General features: G+C 36.6%; 1 protein-coding gene and 1 long non-coding RNA gene across 4 annotated transcripts in view; one reads left to right on the top strand and one right to left on the bottom strand.

The window, feature by feature from the left end:
* LOC131840154 (uncharacterized) lies at positions 1–9174 on the top strand. 2 transcript variants are annotated; one of them, XR_009357223.1, is made up of 5 exons: positions 1–217; positions 971–1032; positions 1202–1240; positions 1894–7401; positions 7563–7863. It is a non-coding gene; the product is annotated as an uncharacterized LOC131840154 (long non-coding RNA). The 2 variants fall into 2 exon arrangements; XR_009357225.1 differs by lacking the exon at positions 7563–7863 and adding an exon at positions 7871–9174 and having other exon boundaries at positions 18–217; positions 1894–2006.
* Positions 8015–21410, bottom strand: part of PCF11 (PCF11 cleavage and polyadenylation factor subunit) — a 23002-nt gene continuing 9606 nt past the window's right edge. Inside the window, exons 7-16 of one of the 2 annotated variants that reach the window (XM_059187693.1) lie at positions 20910–21393; positions 18796–20360; positions 18050–18149; positions 14391–14510; positions 13572–13677; positions 11754–11937; positions 10821–10976; positions 10481–10573; positions 9955–9990; positions 8015–9119 (exon numbers count right to left, since the gene is read on the bottom strand). In XM_059187693.1, coding sequence (XP_059043676.1) covers positions 8904–9119; positions 9955–9990; positions 10481–10573; positions 10821–10976; positions 11754–11937; positions 13572–13677; positions 14391–14510; positions 18050–18149; positions 18796–20360; positions 20910–21393 — 3060 coding nt within the window. In that variant the 3' untranslated portion in view covers positions 8015–8903. The remainder of the gene's footprint in view (positions 9120–9954; positions 9991–10480; positions 10574–10820; positions 10977–11753; positions 11938–13571; positions 13678–14390; positions 14511–18049; positions 18150–18795; positions 20361–20909; positions 21394–21410) is intronic. The other variant, XM_059187703.1, reaches the window with a different exon arrangement.

The raw sequence follows: 21410 nt of genomic DNA on the forward strand, positions 1-21410 counted from the left end.
CCTGTTCCTCACGGTCTTGCGTCACTTCCGGCTTCCCCTCCACCTTTTTCTAGGCTTCGCCTCTAGAGACGTCGGAGGGTGGTAAGGACCGGTTTTTGTGAAATTCCGTACGGCCTCACATCCAAATTATCTAGGCCCTTTTTCTCCAATGGCTTAGCATCCGTCGCGCTTTCCATGGCTCAGCGAAGCAGGTGGAGGTTCCAGGACTGCAGTTTGCGTAGGTGACCTGTGTCGCGCGGGCCGGGTGGGGCCTTTCTTCGTCCTTGACAAATCTAGTATAGTTTCTCAGTGCTCGCTGGAACATCGGAGGAAATAGGTTCTTACCTTAGCGATTCACAGGTGTGGAGAAAGACCCAAAGGAAAAGTTAGCAGCTGCAGCCGCTTTCATTATTGAATGCTTATTAGTGCCAGGCTCTTCGGTAATTGCTTGGTACTTAATTCTCAATAATTTTTGTAAGGTAGGTGTTGTCTCTGGTTTGTAGGTTAGCCGATTCAAGGTATCAGTAATTCGTTAAGGACAAACAGGTAAGATACGGAACCAGTATAAACACAGGTCAGTAGTCAGAAGACTGCCCCAGGGTTCCTGACTCCCAAATCCAAGGCTCCTTTTAATGTAAAATGTTCACTTTCAGCAGTTTGGCCCAAATCTTTTTATCTAACCTTATTGCTTAACATATATTCTTCCATTCACTCTTTATTGAAAATACTCGGGTGGGGCCAGGGGCCACGAGGCACTTGGGTGGCTCAGTTGGTAGAGCACGCGACTTTGATCTCAGAGAGAAGTTCCAGCCCCACGTTGGGCGTGGAGCCTTCTTAAAAAAAGAAAATTAGAAGAAAATACATGGGTCGGATTTAGTGCTAGCAGCAGAGAATACAGTAGAATTCTCTGCCCTCCAAGGGTATCACCCACCTTAATTCCCCTTTCAACTTTTTTTTTTCCCCTTTCCCCATCCTTCTTTCTTTGCCACAGGTTTTGTTCTTAAACACATTTGGGAAATTACCCTGACCCTGTCTTACCTCTCGTGAAGTACAGTAAGTTGACTTTAACTTCCATAGCCTCTTGTAATAGTGGTAATACTAATAATTGCCATTTGCTGAGTTCCTGTGAGTCTGACACTGTACTAAGTACTTTCTGTTAGTTTTGTTATTTAATCCTAACATAACCTATCCAAACCGTATTATTCTTCCTTTTTACAGATAGAGACAAAAAGCACCAGTTATGCCTGAAGATTCACAGCTAGTAAGTATTAAGTACCTGAATTAGGTATCCAACCTAGATCTTTGATTTTTGCTGGACATACTTCTCAAAGTCTCTGAATTTCCGCAGCCTTTATTAGACCACTTTTCACATTATTTTAAAATTACCTATTTAACAGTTGGTCTTCACCCTGACTCCCCAAGGACTCTGAGCTTCTGGGAGGTAGGGACTGTGGAGAGCTTAGTAGCTGTGGTGTGGGTTAGGATGTGGCTTGATGGTCAGTTGTTTGTTGTGGATGAACTGAGAGAATGAAAATCATCTTTTTTTTTTTTTAAGATTTTATTTATTTATTTGACAGATCACAAGTAGGCAGAGAGGCAGGCAAAGAGACAGGGGGAAGCAGGCTCCCTGCTGAGCAGAGAGCCCAATGTGGGGCTCGATCGATCCCAGGACCCTGGGAAGGCAGAGGCTTTAACCCACTGAGCTACCCAGGTGCCCCGAAAATCATCTTTTTTACAGCTAGGAGGGAATTGGGGATTAGTCATCCCAGTCTGCTTATTTTTAGAAATAGAGCAACTGAGGTGTTTTGTTTTCTCAGACATCGATTGAGTTATTTTAATAGGGGCCAGTTTCTATGCTAAATGATTTACAAATAGTTTCAGACTTAATCTCTATTATTATTTCTGTTTTTACAGATGAAGAAACTGCTCACATTTGGCCAAGATCACATAATAGGAAGTGGGGAATTGGAACTCACTCTGACTGACTCCAAATTAATAGAGAGTTTGTAGCCACTTACATAATAATGGTAAAGGTTTCATTTGTTGCTATATGGGTAAATTCATTGAGGGTCAGCACATCCTCAAAGGATGCACAAATGGCAGGAAGGATTAGAAAAGAAAACCAAAACAGCAGAGAAGCAGAAAACAGAAAATTTCCCAAAATAAACTTAAAGGAATTAAAAATAAGATATTCATGAAATAGAAAATAAAATTGATGGTAATGCCTTCTGTTTGAAAAGGACAATAAATAGACACTTAACAAATCTAAAGAAAAGAAATATTTGGAAAAAAGGGAACATACTACAGATAAGAGGGACTTCGAAAATTGGAGGTGAATCTAGAATAGTCTTATATGGATAATCTTGAAAATTGACCTGGACAATTTTCTAGGAAAATACACATCCCGAAAAATTGGCTCTACAGTTAGAAAACCATAATGAACTGATAATCATGAAAGAATGCCCTATATATCCCTGATGAAGGTCACCAGGAACAAAGCATAGAGATGAATGGGAGTGTGTCCCAACTATGAAAGGAACATAACCATAGCAGAATCTAAAAGATAGTAAAATAAAATATAGCTCAGTCTCACTTAAAAATACATGCAAAAAAAAAAACCTAGCAGTGCATTTAGAGAATAATGTCATAACCAAGTTGGGTTAATCGTACCTGTACAAGGATGGTCAACATTAGACAGGTAATGAAAATTTTCTACATTAGTAGATAAAGGGGAAAACTATATAACTTTAATTGATACTGAAAAAACACTTGAGAAATTAACATCTATTACTGATTTAAAAAAAAAAAATTTTATAATAAGGAACAAAAGGAAGTTTGCTTAACTGGATGAAGGGTATCAACCAGCAATAAAGAAACTTAATTTCATGATCCAGGTTATATTTTCTGTCATTCATACAATTCAACATTGTTCTGAGAATTTTGGATCCAGTATAGTATGGATCCAGTAAGTGAGATAAGGTATGAAATTAGCAAGAAATTAAGATAAATTATATCGTTTACTTGGAAGCGCCCCCAGATGATTTTTTGTAAACGATATAATCAACTTTTAAATGTAAAGAACTCAAATTAGCACCAACAATGGTGAAACATTCTAGAAATCTATCAAGAAATAAGCCAAACCTACATTAAAAATACGTAAAACTAGGGTGCCTGGGTGGCTCAGTGGGTTAAGCCACTGCATTCAGCTCAGGTCATGATCTCAGGGTCCTGGGATCGAGTCCCACATCGGGCTCTCTGCTCAACAGGGAGCCTGCTTCCTCCTCTCTCTCTGCCTGCCTCTCTGCCTACTTGTAATCTCTCTCTGTCAAATAAATAAAATCTTAAAAACAAAAAAAAACGTAAAACTAGAATTAGAATAAATGGAAAGATACGCTTTATTCCTAGGTGAGTAGGCTCAGTGTTTAAAGATGAGATTCTCCTCAGATTATAAATTCGTTGCATTTCAATTAAAAATTCTAACAATTTTTAATGGAAAAAAAAGGCGATTTTATTTTTTTAAAGAAAAGCCATACTTTTTTTTTTTTTAAGATTTTATTTATTTATTTGACAGAGATCATAAGTAGGCAGAGAGGCAGGCAGAGGGGGAGGGGAAAGGAGGCTCCCTGCTGAGTAGAGAGCTTGATGTGGGGCTGGGTCCCAGAACCCTGAGACCATGACCTGAGCCAAAGGCAGGCGCCCCACAAGATGGTTTTTTTATCTCAAAGAATGTAGGTGCAAGATTAACCAAAATGGTTTTTTTAAAATAAGAATGAGAACTCACCCAAATACCCATCAGAACTACAAAGCTAGGGTATGTATAACAGGTAACTGGAATAGGACTGGATAAGTAGTGGAACAAACTAGAATTCAGAAATATATGTATACACTTATAGCGGTAGCATTTCAGATACAGAAATGTAAGCTCTTCATTTTCATATGCAAAAATTTCAGAGTTAAAGATACTATCAAAGTGCTAGAAGAAAATACAGGAATTTGCTGTTTATATTTTAGGAAGTCCTTCTTAAGTAATATCAGCCCCAGGGATCACAGAGAAAACAAACATTTAAAAGATACATTACCATGAAGTTTAGACCAGAAGTAGACAATGTTTATCATCAAGTCTGAGAAAGAGTAACTCTAGAAAAACTAATGAGCAAAAATGATGAAAAATACCAAAAGTAAGTACACCTGAAACTAATGAATGTTGTACATCAACTGTACTTCAATTTGGGGGGGGGGTTGAACAAAATTTATTGAACTCATTAGGAATGCTCTGCACAGCACTATGATAAAAACTAAAAGATAGATAATGAGTGCTAAAAGAGGTCTGAAGACCCTGCTGGTGAGAGATTAAATTGGAATGACCCAGGAAGGACAGTTTGGCAGTATCTGTTGAAACTCTAAACATATGTTACCCTTCAGTCAGAAACTATCCAGTTGTAAAATCTTCAAAATAATGTTCTGTTGTAGTAGGTTAGTCATTGCAAAGTGTTATGGTTGTAAATAATTAGACACTTTAATATCCATCAGTGAAACAGTGCTGAATTATGCTACATGCCTATGAAATACACAGTTGTAGAAATGAGTTCTACATTATTAACATAGAAAAAGATAAAGTGAATGAAAGGCAATATATATGCAATCTTTTAGTTTAGTTTTGTTTTTTTTTAAGATTTTATTTATTTATTTGACAGACAGAGATCACAAGTAGGCAGAGAGAGAGAGGAGGAAGCAGCCCCCCCCCCCCCCCCCGAGCAGAGAGCCCGATGTGGGGCTCGATCCCAGGACCCCGGGATCATGACCAGAGCCGAAGGCCGAGGCTTTAACCCACTGAGCCACTCAGGTGCCCCTCATTTAGTTTTTTAAAGTTTTTTTTCAAAGAATGTAGAAGATTAAAACTCAGTATAGAACAAGAAAGATGTAAAAGACTTTTCTATATTTTTTAATTTTACAAAAATTCTAAGTAAAAATACAGAAGCACAGGAAAACATCTATTGTTATATAAAACAAAAGTATTTCTTATGAGCACATGGGTCAGGAAAAGATTAAGAAGCTAAGAAAAACACTGGTTTGGCAGTTACCAATTATTGGTAACACTCAGAGGAGTCAAGATATAAAAACCCCGGATGCACAGGATGTCAAGGTAAGTGAGGAACTGACTGAAGGAAATGTCTCATGTGAACCATTCCAGAACACACTGAAGTGGGAATCTTGGCATTCTAGAGAAATGGAGCTCTGTGTAAGTAGGAAACTTAAGGTTCCATCTCTTAGTTTTTCCAGAGGGCTCTGCCTAAATCCCCCATAAATCAGCTTTTTGCATTTAGTGCCAGAGGAGGGAGCAGAGCCAACCCCAGGCCAAAAGTTCAATTAAATGTGTTTTGGTAACCAACTTCCTTATGCCTAAATAGCTAAATACTCTTCTCTTGCTTCCCAGGCATTCTTGTTCTCCTTTAGTTGGACACCTCTCCAAACTTTCACCCCGCAGTGCTTTTTTGCTCTTGTTTAACTTGCTCTTTCCCACCTGCACAACTCTGTATAGGATTAGGAGGAAACCCTACTTTGAGAGAAGTTCAGTTCCCCCCCTTTTTTTTTTTTAGCCTGACTCCATTTCTACCTTCAGATTACCTCTTCTTTAGTCTGCTAAAAACTTTTCACTTGCCAGCACAGTGAGATGCCAAGTATTTTTCTGAAAATTTTGTATAAACTTCTTGTAGCATTTAGTAGTTGCTAAACAGGTTGTAAACAAAGTTTGTTTGGGAAAACAAAACAAATGGTCTATTTGGGGTTTAGTTTTTACTTGAAAATCTGAATTTTTATTATATAGGTAGGTCTTTTTTTTTTCTGAAGCTTATTTTTAGTTAAGTAACAGATAACTATAGTATTTTCCAGAACAGTAAAGTTAAAACTAGGTTTTAAGTAAGCAGATTATGTTAAAATCAGAACATAGAGGGTACTAACAATGAAATTTTCAGGTTTTGGGAAATGTTAGTTCTCACAAACTTCAGCTGTTACTTCAAAAAATATTTCATCTTACATGAGGCTTTCTTGGGTTTTCCTTGCTACACTTTCCAGTGTAGCTTACTAACTAGTTTTAATTCCCATTGATCTGTGTTGACTATTACTTTTCCATCTTTTGGGGCTACAAAGTCATTGTTGTTTCCTAGATCAGTTATCAGATCTAGCTATTAAGTTACCCAAGGGTTTTTTAAAGTTAAGATATAATTGACATTATTTGCATGTTGGAGCTTTCTAAATGGTAGAGGGATCTCAGAGTCTGCTAAATGAGATCCTTCAGAGACCATCTGTTCTTAATATTTGCTGATGGTAATGCAGTGAAATTTGGGGGCCACACATCTAAATCACTGCCCAGTATCCAACCTCCTACCTCGAAGAAAAACTAGGAATTGGATTTTCAGTTCCAACTATTAAGTACCTGTGATCATCTCGGAGGAAGTATTACCCCTCTGCCACTTCAAAGCTAATTCCTTTTGTGCTATTGATAAATCTCTGGTCTGTCAGTCATCTCTCTTCAACAGGTCTCCATTGAACTCCTTTTAACATGTATGGTAGACATCTTTTTCTCTCATTCTAACTACAGTTAAATGAAGAGTAGCTCATAAAATTTTGTCACCGCTCACCCTCACTACCCCATTGCAACTAGTGTTAACACCCATAATACTCACCTGTTCTTCAATTTTTAGGGGTTCTTTATCATCCCGTATTTCCTTGGCTTTGTTTACTGCCTTTTTTCAACCATTATGGATTTTGTGGATTTTTTTTTTTCCCTCAGTAGTACTTCTTTCCCACCCTCCCATTTAAGAGTTTAATGTTTGCTCCTCAAGGACCTTTCCGTGATCCTCTTCCTTTATATGGATATTCTTCATACACTGGTAGATGTGAATGTCCCCTTTCTTCAGTCAGATACTTGTTTCGTTGTTTTGTTTTAAGATTTTATTTATTTATTTGACAGAGATTACAAGTAGGCAGAGAGAAAGAGGAGGAAGCAGGCTCCATGCTGAACAGCCCAATGCGGTCTCGATCCCAGGACCCTGAGATCATGACCTGAGCCAAAGGCAGAGCCTTTAACCCACTGAGCCACCCAGGTGCCCCTCTGATCAAATACTTTTAAGCATTTGATACAAGTTACGATCCCCCCCCAAAAGAAGACAACAGAAAATTTTGCCTGTTTTTGGATTCAGACCCCAGCACTTCTTCCATGAGTGTTGATTTACATTTGGAAGTTCAGCTATCACAATGTGTTCTCACTTCTCAAATCCAGTGGACACCTACCGGTTTTTCTTATTGGACCTTTTATAATAATTGTATTGACAGTCAACAATCTCATAAATTTCTGTTCACTTGATTCTTTAAAAAGATGCAGATAGGATTTGTTTAAATTTCTGGTGGCCCCCATGCTCACCAGTATAATACAAACTTCTAAGCATAACTAAGAAGACTTCATAATCTTCAAAGTTGTTGGGTTTTAACCATATAGAACAATTTGGAAACACATGTTTTCAAGCCTTTGTTTGCTGTCAATTCTCCATACATACCCTTCCCACCAATGTGGACTCCACTCCTAGTTCTCCTAAACCCAAATACCACCACCTCTGAAGTCTTCCTTAACCCAATTCCAGGTAGTCTGATGTACCTACTCAAGGAATGCTTTGTAATTACAGAAATACTACAGAATAAAATGAAGCAAAGCTAGGTCTACATTCCTATTCTACAACTTTCTCAGTGATTCAATCTGTACATAGTAGATAATATCTACTATGTATGATTATAAATACCAAAGAAGAAACATCTAAAAAATTTGCCAATGCCTACCACACAGTAAATGTTCAACAAACTGGCTTTCATTGTTTTATATGCCCCTCTCCTCCAATAGATGGCAGAAAAGATTCATCTTCCATCTCAGAGTTCCTGGCTTATAGCAGGTGCCATGTTCACGTTAAAGAATGGTGATTTTAAAGACCTAAGAAAAGCCACATTTCTAAAGCCATTCAAGAAATAAACAGATACAAACCAGAAGTTTCTTCATCATTCTATTTATTACATGTATGAATATTAACATCTCATGGTATCCATCTAATTCAGTCAAAACCAACAAAGGAAAAAGGTTAACCATGTTTCAAATGAACATTCTTACAGATTCCCCTGTAAATTAAAATAGAAATATGTTCATCTGCATTAAATTGTTTGACATACTTGAAAATGTCATTTAAAAAAAAAAATCACCTTCAGTACTTAAATATATTTGTTAATCGTTTGATGGCATCAGTGTCCAATTTCAATAAAAGTTGCTTCATTAGATACTTTTCAAAAATGGACATCTAGATGGTTCTCTACAGCTAGAGATATATATGCAAAGTCTTATTTCGTTTTTAAAAATTTTCAAATCTGGCTTTTCTATTTGAGAAAAGTCCTGCAGTGCTCTCTCAGACCCCTCTTTTGAAGGATAAAACTAACCAGAATTTGCTTCTTTAATCATGGGAAGCTACTAGAAAAAAAATCTTACGTTGAGGTTGCTGTTTAATTCCATTTTCACCCAATAAAAAGTACAGAAACACTGTCTTTATTTGATGGTGTGCATAAATATTACACTCCATGGATAGCAAAAATATTTTTTATTTATAATTTACAGTTTCACAAGTGAAAATCGTACATTTTTACACATACAATTTCATTTTGTTAAATTTGCACACATCTACAGAACTTTCACACAAGAAGCACCTGAAACTGTGCAGGCAGTAGGAAATGCAAATACTAAAATGTATTTATTAACCAAATGATAGCTGAAGGCCCTGCCTCAGCTAGACAATTTATATAGATATATGTCTATATATACATAAAAAATTCTTCACCTTCTATATCCAACAGCAGCTTTTTTTAAAAAGAAAAACATACCTTTCTCATTTTATTTAAACTGACTCGACTGTATCATTTTCTGTTTTAATTTCAGTGGGTGCTGCTATGCTTTCCTCTGTACAAGCTGGTGGGGTATCAATTCGTTCTTCCTTAACTTTGGGACTTTCACAGGGTTCCTGCAATTCGTTTTTGACAATGTTCAACATAATGTTCAAAGGGTTTTCAACTGGTGTCTTGCTGGGAGACGGTGTACAATCAAATGAAGATGTCTACAAAATGAAAAGCTCTGTAAGTTCTGATTAAAGTTCAAAATACCACATTAAATGACTAGTTTTTTAAGACCCTTGTATGGGCAAAGAAACATACATATATCAAATCCAATTGAAATACCTCCTCCCCCATAAGACACGCCATGAAAGCAGCCAAATAAAAGGTATACATACTGAGCATTTAATACGTGCTCAGCAATGATCAATGCCAAGAAAAGCAGTAACCAATTTAAGGCAAAAAGAAGTTGATCAGACATACCTCTATAGTTAACCCCACAAACATGGTAACTCCTACATATATTCTGGAATTTTTATGACTATCCTAATTTCAAATACTCTGACCTCACAAACCATCAAAATGTCCTAGAAAGTTCTACTCTTTTAATGATCTAAATAAATCTTCCGAACTGCCTCCCGAACGGTTTGGCTTAAAGAAATGGGGTTACTCTCAAACATGAAAGTGTGAACGTCTAAGGTCAAACAGATATTTCAGATTTCACTTGTGATCATTTAAAAATTATTCCTATGTTACATGGCTAAAAGGGGGGAGGCAGTTAAGTGCTACCCATTAACTCTAGAAACCTGTTCCCATCATGATCCTTATCTTCAGTTTCTCCAACATTTCACTAGGCCTACTGCTCTAGAACGGAATACAGAAGTTTCAAAAATTTAAATCAGATCCTATCAATCTAGCATGAATATTTGAACAACCTAAATGATACATCAACGCAGCTCAATACATCAATAAGGTTAAAATAAAAATATTGCTCTGATGCAAAAAATAACAAAATTTACTCATGTAAATGAAAACAAACCGTAACCAAAAAGAACTTACATTTTGATAATCTTCATAACATGATGGATGATAAATCTGAAGCAAGAAGAGAAAAAGTAGGTATTCACATGTATATTCATTTCTAAGGGACTATTCTGATATGATTAATTTACACCAGAAAATAGCTATCTTTGAAAAGGTAACAAAACCAACTGTTAAAAATGTGGGTTAAAAAAAATTCCATCCCAATTTCTCCTTTAACTTGCTTTATACGCTTAAACAGATAACATGATACACTCTGAAGACAGTAACAGTTCTTTATAATGAAATACAAACTCAAAATTAAAGTACTGTGGTTAGGCAGAAAGAAGACTGACTAGATGTAGTAGACCCCATCTGGGTTTATCATTACCTAGTTACGCGACCTCTTATATAAAATAAGATGGCAAGATATGTTCCAACTCAAACACTGTAACTAAAGACAAACAACTTTCTTATAAAAATAAAAAAACAAACACTTTTCATTCAAAGTGGCAAGTTCCCCCCTAAAAAATAATCTTAACAGTTACAAAGAACTGGAAATTACCTTTCCATCTACTCTAATAGCATTCTTTAAATGCCATTCCTCCTCTTCTTCATCCCAGTATTGTTCAAATTGTTCTTGACAGATTTCACAACTCTAAAACAGAATCATAAAATGAAATTTACAGAACACATTCAATCACATGAGGCAAAAATATATAAACACTTTATTAAGTAGAAGAAGGAATTAAAGAGTTATCTGCAGTTCAATATATAGTAGAAATACAAAATAAGTTTTAAGGATCCTGCATTCTTCCATGCAAAAAGAGTTAACATTTCACTGTCGCTGATCACTGATAAGGAAGCTGGGGCATTACCAGAGGTAGAAAATTTAATACTCTTACCTCAACTGCTCCAGCTGGTCCAGCAGGTACACTTTGGAACTCCTTTTCTTTAGCAGCCTCCTGAGTTTTGAGCACTACTTCTTCATGCACCTTTTCAAAAAACTGGCTCTTTGCACGTTCTTCTAAATCAGCTATTTCCTCGAATTCTATCCAGTCCTTAAAAGGAGTTGATTTAAAATGAGTATTTTCATTTGTTTCTAAACTTTTACTGCTTATCTTCAATATAATGCATTGAAAAATTATACATCTGTCTACAAAACACTTCCTTTTTTAAAAATTCTACCTTCTTTGTGAACCCCCATAACTAACAGCCAACATAAAGCAACTACTGAACAATTAAGATTCTAATGTTCATTTTCCATTACCTCTAGAATTACAAGTACTGATTTTAACAAGATAAATTTACCATGCAATTTTTACCAAAGAAAGTCACAGAAAAATTAGAATTTTAGAATTGTAAGAAACATGTCCTACTCTTATCTCAACAAAAACCAAACACATACTCTTCAAATTATTTAAAAATACTTTTTATATTCTAGGGGTCAAATTCTATTCAGAAAACTCAGAACTCCTAGCAATTTAATTATTAAAAATTATTTTTATTAACATATATTTGCCCCAGGGGTACAAGTCTGTGAATCATCAGACTTACACATTTCACAGCCTCACCATAGCACATACATTCCCCAAAGTCCATAACCCAACCACCCTACCTCTACCCCTCCACCCTTCAGCAACCCTCAGTTTGTTTTGTGAGATTAAGAGTCTCTCATGGTTTGTCTTCCTCCCAATCCCATCTTGTTTTGTTTTTCCCTTCCCTACCCCCACAAACCCCCGCCCTGCCTCTTAAATTCCAGCAATTTTTAAACAAATACACTTAACGGTATGATTTAAAGGTTAAAACATGGATTGGAGGATATATTGATTACTTACGGTTAAACTGTAGTACCAACGCCTATGAGTGACTTTTCTGCTAACATCTTTTTCCGTTCTATTTTGCCGATAATGCCAGTCCAAGTGATCTGCATATACGTCTGTCTGTGATGTTGTAAACCTCATTCCACAGGAGTAACACTGAATACCAGTGTACAGTCGATTTATAACACTATCATAACGTCTATTTTTAAAAATACAGAAATCATCTTTAGTTTTGCTGCCAGGGCTAAATGGCTTTTAAAAAAAAGGCACTTAAAAATATTTCAGTTTTCCATATTTTAAAAATGGTGAAGCCATTATTACGTAACAGAATGATGTTTCAGCCAAAAGCCTGCTGAAACAATACCCAAAAATCAGTATTATTCTCTAACAGTGTGTCAATAACCCTCTTTAAAATAACTTTGGTGAATTTTAGAATATGGGCCATGGTCTATCCTCTTATTGATAGGCCTGGTGCAGTTTTCTTTCCAACTAAAAATGGACTGATCATCTGCAAACTGCCCTACCCCTCATCTAAAGAAAGGTGAAAGTGGTACAGAAGAAATAGTAATAGTATAGATTACTAAAATGAAAAATTAGACTAATGGGTAATTGAGGTTAGCATCAATTCTTAAAATTCTGGGCTCCCTATCTGGAAAGAAATAGGCATATAAACCAACTAACTGAACAAATATGGCAGTTATTAACTGTTAATACTAAATAATGATTTAATAAAAAATGGTTTTATAACTATATGGGAAGAGTTGGTAGGACAGTAAAAGAGCTAGCTCAATCTTCATTTTCAAGTGAAGAGATTGCCTAAATGTAATAAATCAAGAAATGTGACAAATCAGAAATACAGGCAATCTTTTAAGAAATAGAGAAATAAATGAAAGGAACCATAACTAAGAATTAAAAATAGTTAAAAAATGATTCTAGGTATTAGTACTAGAAGAAAAGGATGCCATCTTTTACGATAAGCCTTTATTATAAGCCTTTCATTATAAAACTTTAATTATGTTAATTACTTTGAAAAAAACTTATTATAAAAGGTATAACCATTAGGTGCCTATATTTTTATAAGTACCCATAAGGATATAATGAGCCCATAAAGCACCTTTAAGGTTTTTTATATAAGTGATACAAGCAATAGACTATTAGGAAAAAATATGCACCAAATGTTAAATGAGTGGTGATATGTGAGAAATGTAGGTTAATTTAATTGTCTTGATTTTATTTATTTGAATTTTCTAATTTCCTTTTTTTGTTTTTCAAGTAGGCTCCATGCCAAAGTGGGGCTTGAACTCATGTCCCAGAGATAAAGAGTTGCATATTCTATGGACTCAGAATTTTCTAATGTTCTACAATGAACATGCATTACTTATGAAATGAAAATAGATTTTTTAAAAATTTCTTAAATAACAGACTATAAAAATCTCATTTTCATATCTTCAAAGGCGTAAGAATATCAAATACAGAAAAAAATGATTAAGAGAAATGAAGATATAAAACAAAGATGAGAGTATCAACAGGTAATATTTTAACTCCCCATATTCACTATACCAAACACAGATAGTAAAAAATAGTAATTCAGAGATGGCCTTTTGGCCTAAATTACTTGTGCAGCAGACATATTTTAAAATAATTTAAAAACTTAAAAACTTCCTGAAGTTTATTTTACATCTATTTCACTAATTTAAAAATAAGAAAAACATGCTTCCTAAATTTTATAAACAGTAAGAGGGGTAAAATGAATAGCACTAATAATAAGATCCAATGTTTAAAGTCAATGTCCTTTTTATCTTAAAAAATTAGAAAGAAAATTAGATTACATACTGTTTCAATTCTTCAATTGTAAAATTGGTAAGATCTGGAACATTTTGATCTTCATTTTGATCTTCCTCCTCTTCAGGGGGAGGCTGAGCAGCAACTTCATTTACTTCTTCAATTGAAAAAAAGAAAACAGAACAAATTTCTCAATACCATTCTCTAAGCATTCTTCTCTTCTTTTTTTTTTTTTTTTTTAAATAATTCAATATCTTTATTTATTACAAAATGACCACCTGAAAAGTCAAGTTACCATCTAGCACACATTTCACTATCCCCTATCTCCTTCCCTTCTGGTATCCACCAATCTGTTCTTTATGTCTATAAAATTTACCATTGTTGTTTTGCTTGTTCACTTGTTTTGTTCAGATTCCACATATCTTAGCATTCTTATCATAGGGCAACACTACTGTGTTATAAACCTAGAGAATCCCATCTTATCTATTCATTGTATTTACTGGCCAAGGAAACAAATATAATTCTTTATTTTGATAAATGAAATTAGGCCTGATTACTTAGAAGTCAATTTTCATGAAATTTTATTTCATCAATATTCAAATTATTTTTAAAAACTAAATGAATAAAGAACAGTGAAGAATCTGCATGATATTTGCAGGAATGTTAATTGAAACAATGCACTATGAAGGTATTAGTGCCATCTTAAAAAATTTTTGAAGAATCTCATTATTAATCTTATAATGAGATTGATTTCCAGAAAAAAAGTCAATTATTGTAAGAACTTTTATCATAACTTATATCATTATACTATACATACATCTTTGTAACTAACTGAAATTCAGTATAGATGAAGTATAGAACCATACTTACGTGTTGTAGCTGAATCAGGCTGAGACAATTTGAGAATTCCTGTTTTTAGCAGTTTTGAAAATAATTCATTTACATCCACCTGACTGAGATGATTATCAGGATATGCCTTAGGAAGACCGCCTTTAAAAAAATAACACTCTTAATTGAAAGAACTTAAAAATGCGTATTATACTAAGCATTTTTTAAAGTTTTCTTCAAGATGCCTTATCACCAACAAATTTGACAAAATCTTGTTAAGAATGAGTGTAATTATCTCAGAAGATCATCAAATGAACTTTCCATTTAGGTTAGCAGGTCATCATCTCTTAAAAATATATTCTAGGATAAATACTAAAACCTAACACTGAAAACACTGGTACTTTAAGTGTTTTTTTTTTTTTTTTTTTAAAGATTTTATTTATTTATTTGACAGAGAGAAATCACAAGTAGACAGAGAGGCAGGCGGAGAGAGAGAGAGAGGGAAGCAGGCTCCCTGCTGAGCAGAGAGCCCGATGCGGGACTCGATCCCAGCACTCTGAGATCATGACCTGAGCCGAAGGCAGCGGCTTAACCCACGGAGCCACCCAGGCGCCCATTTTAAGTGTTCATAATAGAAATGCTTTATATGTGTTATTTTTTTAAAAAGTTATTATCTACATTTGCCTAACTGAATCCAAATCCATGCCAAAGAACAGAATACACAGAACAGAAAGCCTCATTCTCCCTTCTACTTAAAGCAGCACCACCTTTAGCTCTAACTTCCACCTTTCTCACTTTCTATCTCTCATCTTCTAACCATATTGGGAAAGACAGTTTTGTATAGATGAATAGACTGGTATCTCACAGCACAGGATTTCCAAGACAGGGGGGAAAAAAAAAATACCCAAAGCCTAAGTGAAAGGATTCCTGCCTCCATCCTCCTCCCATGACTACCCAAGGTAACTAATGCAAGATAAGCCACGTGACCCACAGGGTGGGTACCTGCCCCTCTGACCTTGGCTTAAGCATTGCACTTGCAAAGAAGCTCAGGCTACTGCTGATCAAGCCCCATGTTGGGCTCCAAGCTCAGTGGTGGGGAGCCTGCTGGTCCCTATGCCCCACTTGCTCACTCCCTCAAATAAATAAATAAAATCTTAAAAAAAAAAAAAAAGTCAATAAATCCTGCTATAATCATGTCGGGCATATAGCAAATGATCAATATGTTTAAATGAATTAATGAACATGGGGTGCTTGATGGCTTGGTCAGTTGGGCTTCCAACTCTTGATTTCAGATCGGGTTATGATCTCAGGGTTGGGGCTCAGCGGGGAGTCTCCTTTAGATTATTTTCCTCTGCCCTTTCCCCCTACTCTCTCTCAAATGAATAAATCTTAAAAAAAAAAATAAATGAATATATGAGCATATAAGTATATTTACTACTAAGAAAGGGGTGTTTTTACTTTCATTTTAAAGAAATCTTAAGCTGAATATAGAACAATGAATACTTTTCATATCTTTATTTTCTTTTAATAAATTTTTTTAAAGATTTTATTTATTTGACAGACATCACAAGTAGGCAGAGAGGCAGACAGAGGGGGCGGGGAAGCAGACTCCCTGCTGAGCAGAGAATCCAATGCGGGGCTCGATCCCAGGACCCTGAGATCATGACCTGAGCCGAAGGCAGAGGCCAAAGGCAGAGGCTTATTAACCCACTGACCCACCCAGGTAGCCCTCCCATCTCTTTAAAAACAATTTGAAGTAGGAAGGCATAGCTAACATCTCACTCAATACCTCCAACCTAAAAGAAAAATCACATATTTTCTGTGACATGGCTATGCCCTGTATGTATACACATGCACACCAGTTATAAACACAGAAAGAAAATTTGTTTTATTCTCCTACGAAAAGGGGAAAAAAAAATCGTTTTTTTGCACACTATCTCGTGCCACCAACCCCAACACAACAAATCCTCTATTCAAAATGAAAAACTGAGGGGCGCCTGCTGGGTGGCTCAGTTGAGTTAAAGCCTCTGCCTTTGGCTCAGGTCATGATCCCAGGGTCCTGGGATGGAGCCCTGCTTCAGGTTCTCTGTTCAACAGGGAGCCTGCTTCCTCCTCTTTCTCTGACTGCCTCTCTGCCTACTTGTGATTGCTGTCAAATAAATATAGATGGAATCTTTAAAAAAAAAAAAAGTTCTAAAGGAAAATATATTAATATAGTAGAAGTTATAAAGTACTTTTCCATATACTACCTTATTTGATTCTCTTAAAAAAAAAAAAATCACAGGCAAATACTGACTTTGTTGTCTTCTGTCTACAGAGGAAGCAAATGAATCACAGAGAAGATATTTGCTTATACCCTGCCCACCTATAAAGTAGTATAGCTTCTAACATCCTGGTCTTCTGATTTTAGATCCCAATTCCTTAATTCCCTTTTCATTATAATGACAACAAACAACATAAGAAAATTAATTAATCCTAATTGTCAATCCAGAAGTTTTTTTGAAAAAGCTTCCAAATTAACTGAATGAACTCTTGTGATGCCACAGATTAAGAACAAAAGCATATGGGGCGCTGGATGGCTCAGTGGGTTAAGCCTCTGCCTTCCACTCAGGTCATGATCTCAGGGTCCTGGGATCGAGCCCCACATCGGGCACTCTGCTCAGCAGGGAGCCTGCTTCCTCTCTCTGCCTGCCTCTCTGCCTACTTGTGATCTCTGTCAAATAAATAAAAATCTTAAAAAAAAAAAAAAAAAAACTAAAGCATAAACTAAAGCTTGGCTAGGACTTCCCTAGTTACTTTAATTAAAAGTTCTGGAAAACTTTTAAAACTTAAAAGTTCTGGAAAATTTCTTAAACTAAACAGTGCCACACTAGAGCATGTTTCCGAAAATGTCTGTTTTAATGATTCAGAAATAAAGCAAGTACCACTATAATTTGGTTGGGTAGTTCTCAGTACACTAAAACTTTGTTGTTTTATAAATCACCATTATTTATATACTTCCTGTTATACTAAAACTAAAATTCACTTTTAAAAGCTCTCATATCCAATACTGTTATTATATCCACAGCAATACTGTTATGCCTCACCCCATAAAAGAGCTTATTAGGGGACCTGACTAGGGAGCCACACTTTTTTCCCTTTTTCCCCTAGGCCCAATATGGAGCTTGAACTTACAATCTCAAGATCAAGAGTCACATGCTCTACCAACTGAGCCAGACAGGTGCCCCATTTCTTTTTAACACAGCATGTACAATTACTATTTGAGAGCCCATAAAGACATGAAAGAATCCACTTTGTAAGGCAATGTTCCCAGTACTCACTTAATGTTTACTGGATTATCACATACACATAGGCACAGAACAAAAACTCAAAATATCAAATAAGTGAGATTTCTGAGGTTTATGATTTATGTCATTTTACCTCAACAAAAATGTCACCCTCCTACCCCATCCCCTAAACTTCCATTCTCTCTCTTTTATGGTCTACAAAATCCTGGCTAATCACCTCTAGCTTTAAACAGGATCAGTGTGAATAAACATCAACAATGTAAACTCAGAAAGAGAACAAAAAACTTCCAGCCAGATTAAATTTCTTTAAACTGCATATGCCCTCTCAAAATCATCATTTCCTAAAATCGATAAAGTAGCTACTCAACAAAACAATATATGTTTGAAAAAACACAAAGTTCAGAAAGTACATACCTGAAGGATTCTGAACAAATGCTCCAGGATTTTGTGGATGAACAGGCAAAAACTGTTGTCCTTGCCCAAATGCTACTGGCTGCGCAACACCAGTAAGAACCTTTAAGAAAAACCTTGGTTTTAAGAACATCCATTCTATGTTTTAATTAAAACTTTTAACAATTTAAACATATATACTGAAAAATAATAAGGCCTGTTTTCTACAATAAACGTTTACAAGTGTAACTTGACTGGGTCACTTCATTTCTAAACTTTCTACAAAAAAAGGAAAATACCTTCCCTTACCTGTTTCACAGCATTATAAGGAATGGAGAATGTGAAGCTTCCTAGAAAAGTTTAAGATACTATGCAAATATAAGGTAGCCAGTAACCTGTGTGACCTTACAGGAACCACTTTACTAGTGCTTTCCCTTTTGTTTTCCCTTATTTTACAAACAGAAATGATAATCAAGAGATGTGACCTATACACAATCATAACAACTAGTTAACAGCAAAGCTGAGGCCAGAACTCCTGAACTGACTCCTTCCCAGAGATATCAAACCCTGCTTGAATTATCAATCTATAAATTCATCACAAAGTAGACTGTAAAAGACAACTACTGTACAGACATACAAATACTGTATTTGTTATCCAGAGTGAAGTAGGACTTTTATATGTTGCTGCTATGTAAACAAATATCCCAAAATATTAAAAACAGTTCATATCTGCATATAACATCATTTTAAAATAACTGCAGCCGACTTACCTGTTGAGATGCCTGAATATTCCCCACTGTTATTGGAGCAGGTAAATTGCCAAAGTTTCCAAATTGGGAACTCTGTATATTCTTCTCATCAAAATAGTGTCCAGAAGCTCTGTTAAGGGGATTGGAGAAGCTCTGGTTTCCAGGGCCATGTGGTCCATTAAAATTTGGTCCTTGAGGTGAATCAAACATTTGTTCATGTCTTTGAAACTGTAGTCCTTGGGATGGGGCATTAAAAGCATTGCCAGGTGGATCATTATATGGACCAGTCTGACTGAAAGATACTGATTCAAGCCTCTGTGAAGGATGATTGTCAAATCGTGAGCTTTGAAGACCAAGAGGAATATCGAACCTTGATGCTTGCTGGTGTTGTGGACCATCAAATCTTTGAGGTACACCATCAAATCTTGGTTGAACCTGCTGTCCAGGTGGTCCATCAAATCTCTGTGGGCCTGGCTGACCAGTTCTTTCAAATCTAGGACCTGGCTGCCCATGTAATCCATCATATCTGGGCAAAAGAGATGGCTGACCTGGTTGCCCATCAAACCTTAAAGCATGACAACCTTCAAATCTTGGACCACCTTGACCCAGAGGCCCTTCAATTCTCAGGCCACCTCCTGGCACAGAAGGACCTTCAAACCTCATTCCACCTCCCTGTTGGACTAACGGTCCTTCAAACCTGATCCCAACCCCTGGTTGACCATGTGGACCCTCAAACCTAAGGTTCCCACCAAGCTGATTATGTTGTCCTTCAAACCTCAAACCGGCTACTGACTGACCATGGGGGCCCTCAAACCTCATTCCAACTCCCTGCTGTAGCAAAGGGCCTTCAAATCTGATCCCACCTGCTGGCTGACCATGAGGTCCATCAAACCTCATTGCACCCCCTGATGGACCATGACCACCTTCAAATCTAAGTCCACCAACAGGCTGACCTCGGGGATTATCAAATCTAAGTCCACCCACAGGCTGACCATGCGGTCCCTCAAACCTTAGACCACCCACAGGTTGACCCCGATGTCCCTCAAACCTGAGACCACCCACGGGCTGGCCCCCTGGTCCTTCAAATCGCAAACCACCTGCAGATCCCTCAAACCTCAGACCAGGAGAACCTTCAAACCGAAAACCACCTCCTCCTGCTTGACCAATCGGCCCCTCAAACCGCAAAGGTGTCCCTACTGGTCCTGGAGGACCTTCAAATCTCAAAGGACACCCACCTCCTAGCTGACCTTGTGGTCCTTCAAATCTCAAAGGGCCACCTCCCCCCATTTGTCCTGGTGACCCATCAAACCGAAGAGAACCTGGTGTAGGAGGTCCATCAATTCTAGGGCTTAATTTATTAGGTCCATCAAAAATCATCTTGGTTGGGCCATCTCTTGTTACTGATGGCCTACCAGGTCCATCAAATAATGGTCTATCTTCAGCTAAAGCTGTAAGTCGCTGATTTGTATCAAGGCCGGCAAATCTTGATGCTGGGCTATCTACAAATGGTTTATCTGAATCTTCATATCTAGGTCGCTTAAGTGGAAAACGATCATTGAATGGTGATCTCTGCTCTTCTCGTACACCTTTTAAAAAGGAAAAAAAAAGTTACTTTTCCTGGAATCTGAATTTTTAATCAAAGTATCTCCAATCTTCTACTTTCATGTAAACGGTTAGCCAGAACTATCCAAAACTATCTCACTTTATTATGGGGGAAGGAAAAGGCAGCATAATCAAGCAGCAGGTAAAAGAATGCCCGCTGGAGTCAGACACACCTGGGTTAAAAAAAAAAAAAAAAAAAATCCCCATTCTGTCATCTAATTATTTGACTTTGAGAGCAAGTTATTTAACCTCTCTGGTCTTGATCCCTATCTGTAAAATGGGATAATACATATTTAACTGGGTTGTAAAGATTAAATCAGATTACATATATAAGGAACCTAAGAAAATACCTAACACACAGGGTGGCCTAGTAAATATTAGCTCCCTTCCCTTCCCTTTGAGGGGAAAAAAACAAAACAAAACAAACAAAAGGTAGTCTGAACAGTCACAAAAATCCATCCCCACTTAGCTTGTTCATTTTCCCTTCACTGCTGTGTGATTCAATAGGCATAATCTGATTTAACTTTTTCTACCTTTAGCAGAGACTTGCTCGTCATGTCTTCTCCGGCCCTCATGGGGTGAAAGATTCTCAGCATAAGTACGACTCCCAGATATAGGAGAAAGACGTCTTGCTCTTTCACTAAATTGTTCTTTTCTGTCAAACTGTGCTCCACTATTCCTACTTGCATGTTTACTTTTGGATGGCTCACATTCTATTCCAGACAACAAGGCATCAGTCAAAGGGTAGTCAAAAATATCAGGATCTAAGAGATCAAGTCTTGGAAATGAATGCTGAACCTGTGTCCTTTTCAGTTTTGCTTTATGTTCATAGTAGGTTAATTCAGCATCAGATAAGAGAGGTTTCTTTTTTAATCCACCTTTATTTTCTTCTGTAGGACTATCCCGTACACTGCATCTATGTTTACCTTCTTGATACTGAAATAGCTGTCGAATTTGATGCACAACAACAAGGAACTCATCCTGTGTAATTTCACCAGATGCTAAACGTTCACTCGTCTGTGTAGGGGTGATAA

This window comes from Mustela lutreola, chromosome 1, assembly GCF_030435805.1.
Source record: "Mustela lutreola isolate mMusLut2 chromosome 1, mMusLut2.pri, whole genome shotgun sequence".
In the NCBI taxonomy this organism is placed as follows: Eukaryota; Metazoa; Chordata; class Mammalia; order Carnivora; family Mustelidae; genus Mustela; species Mustela lutreola.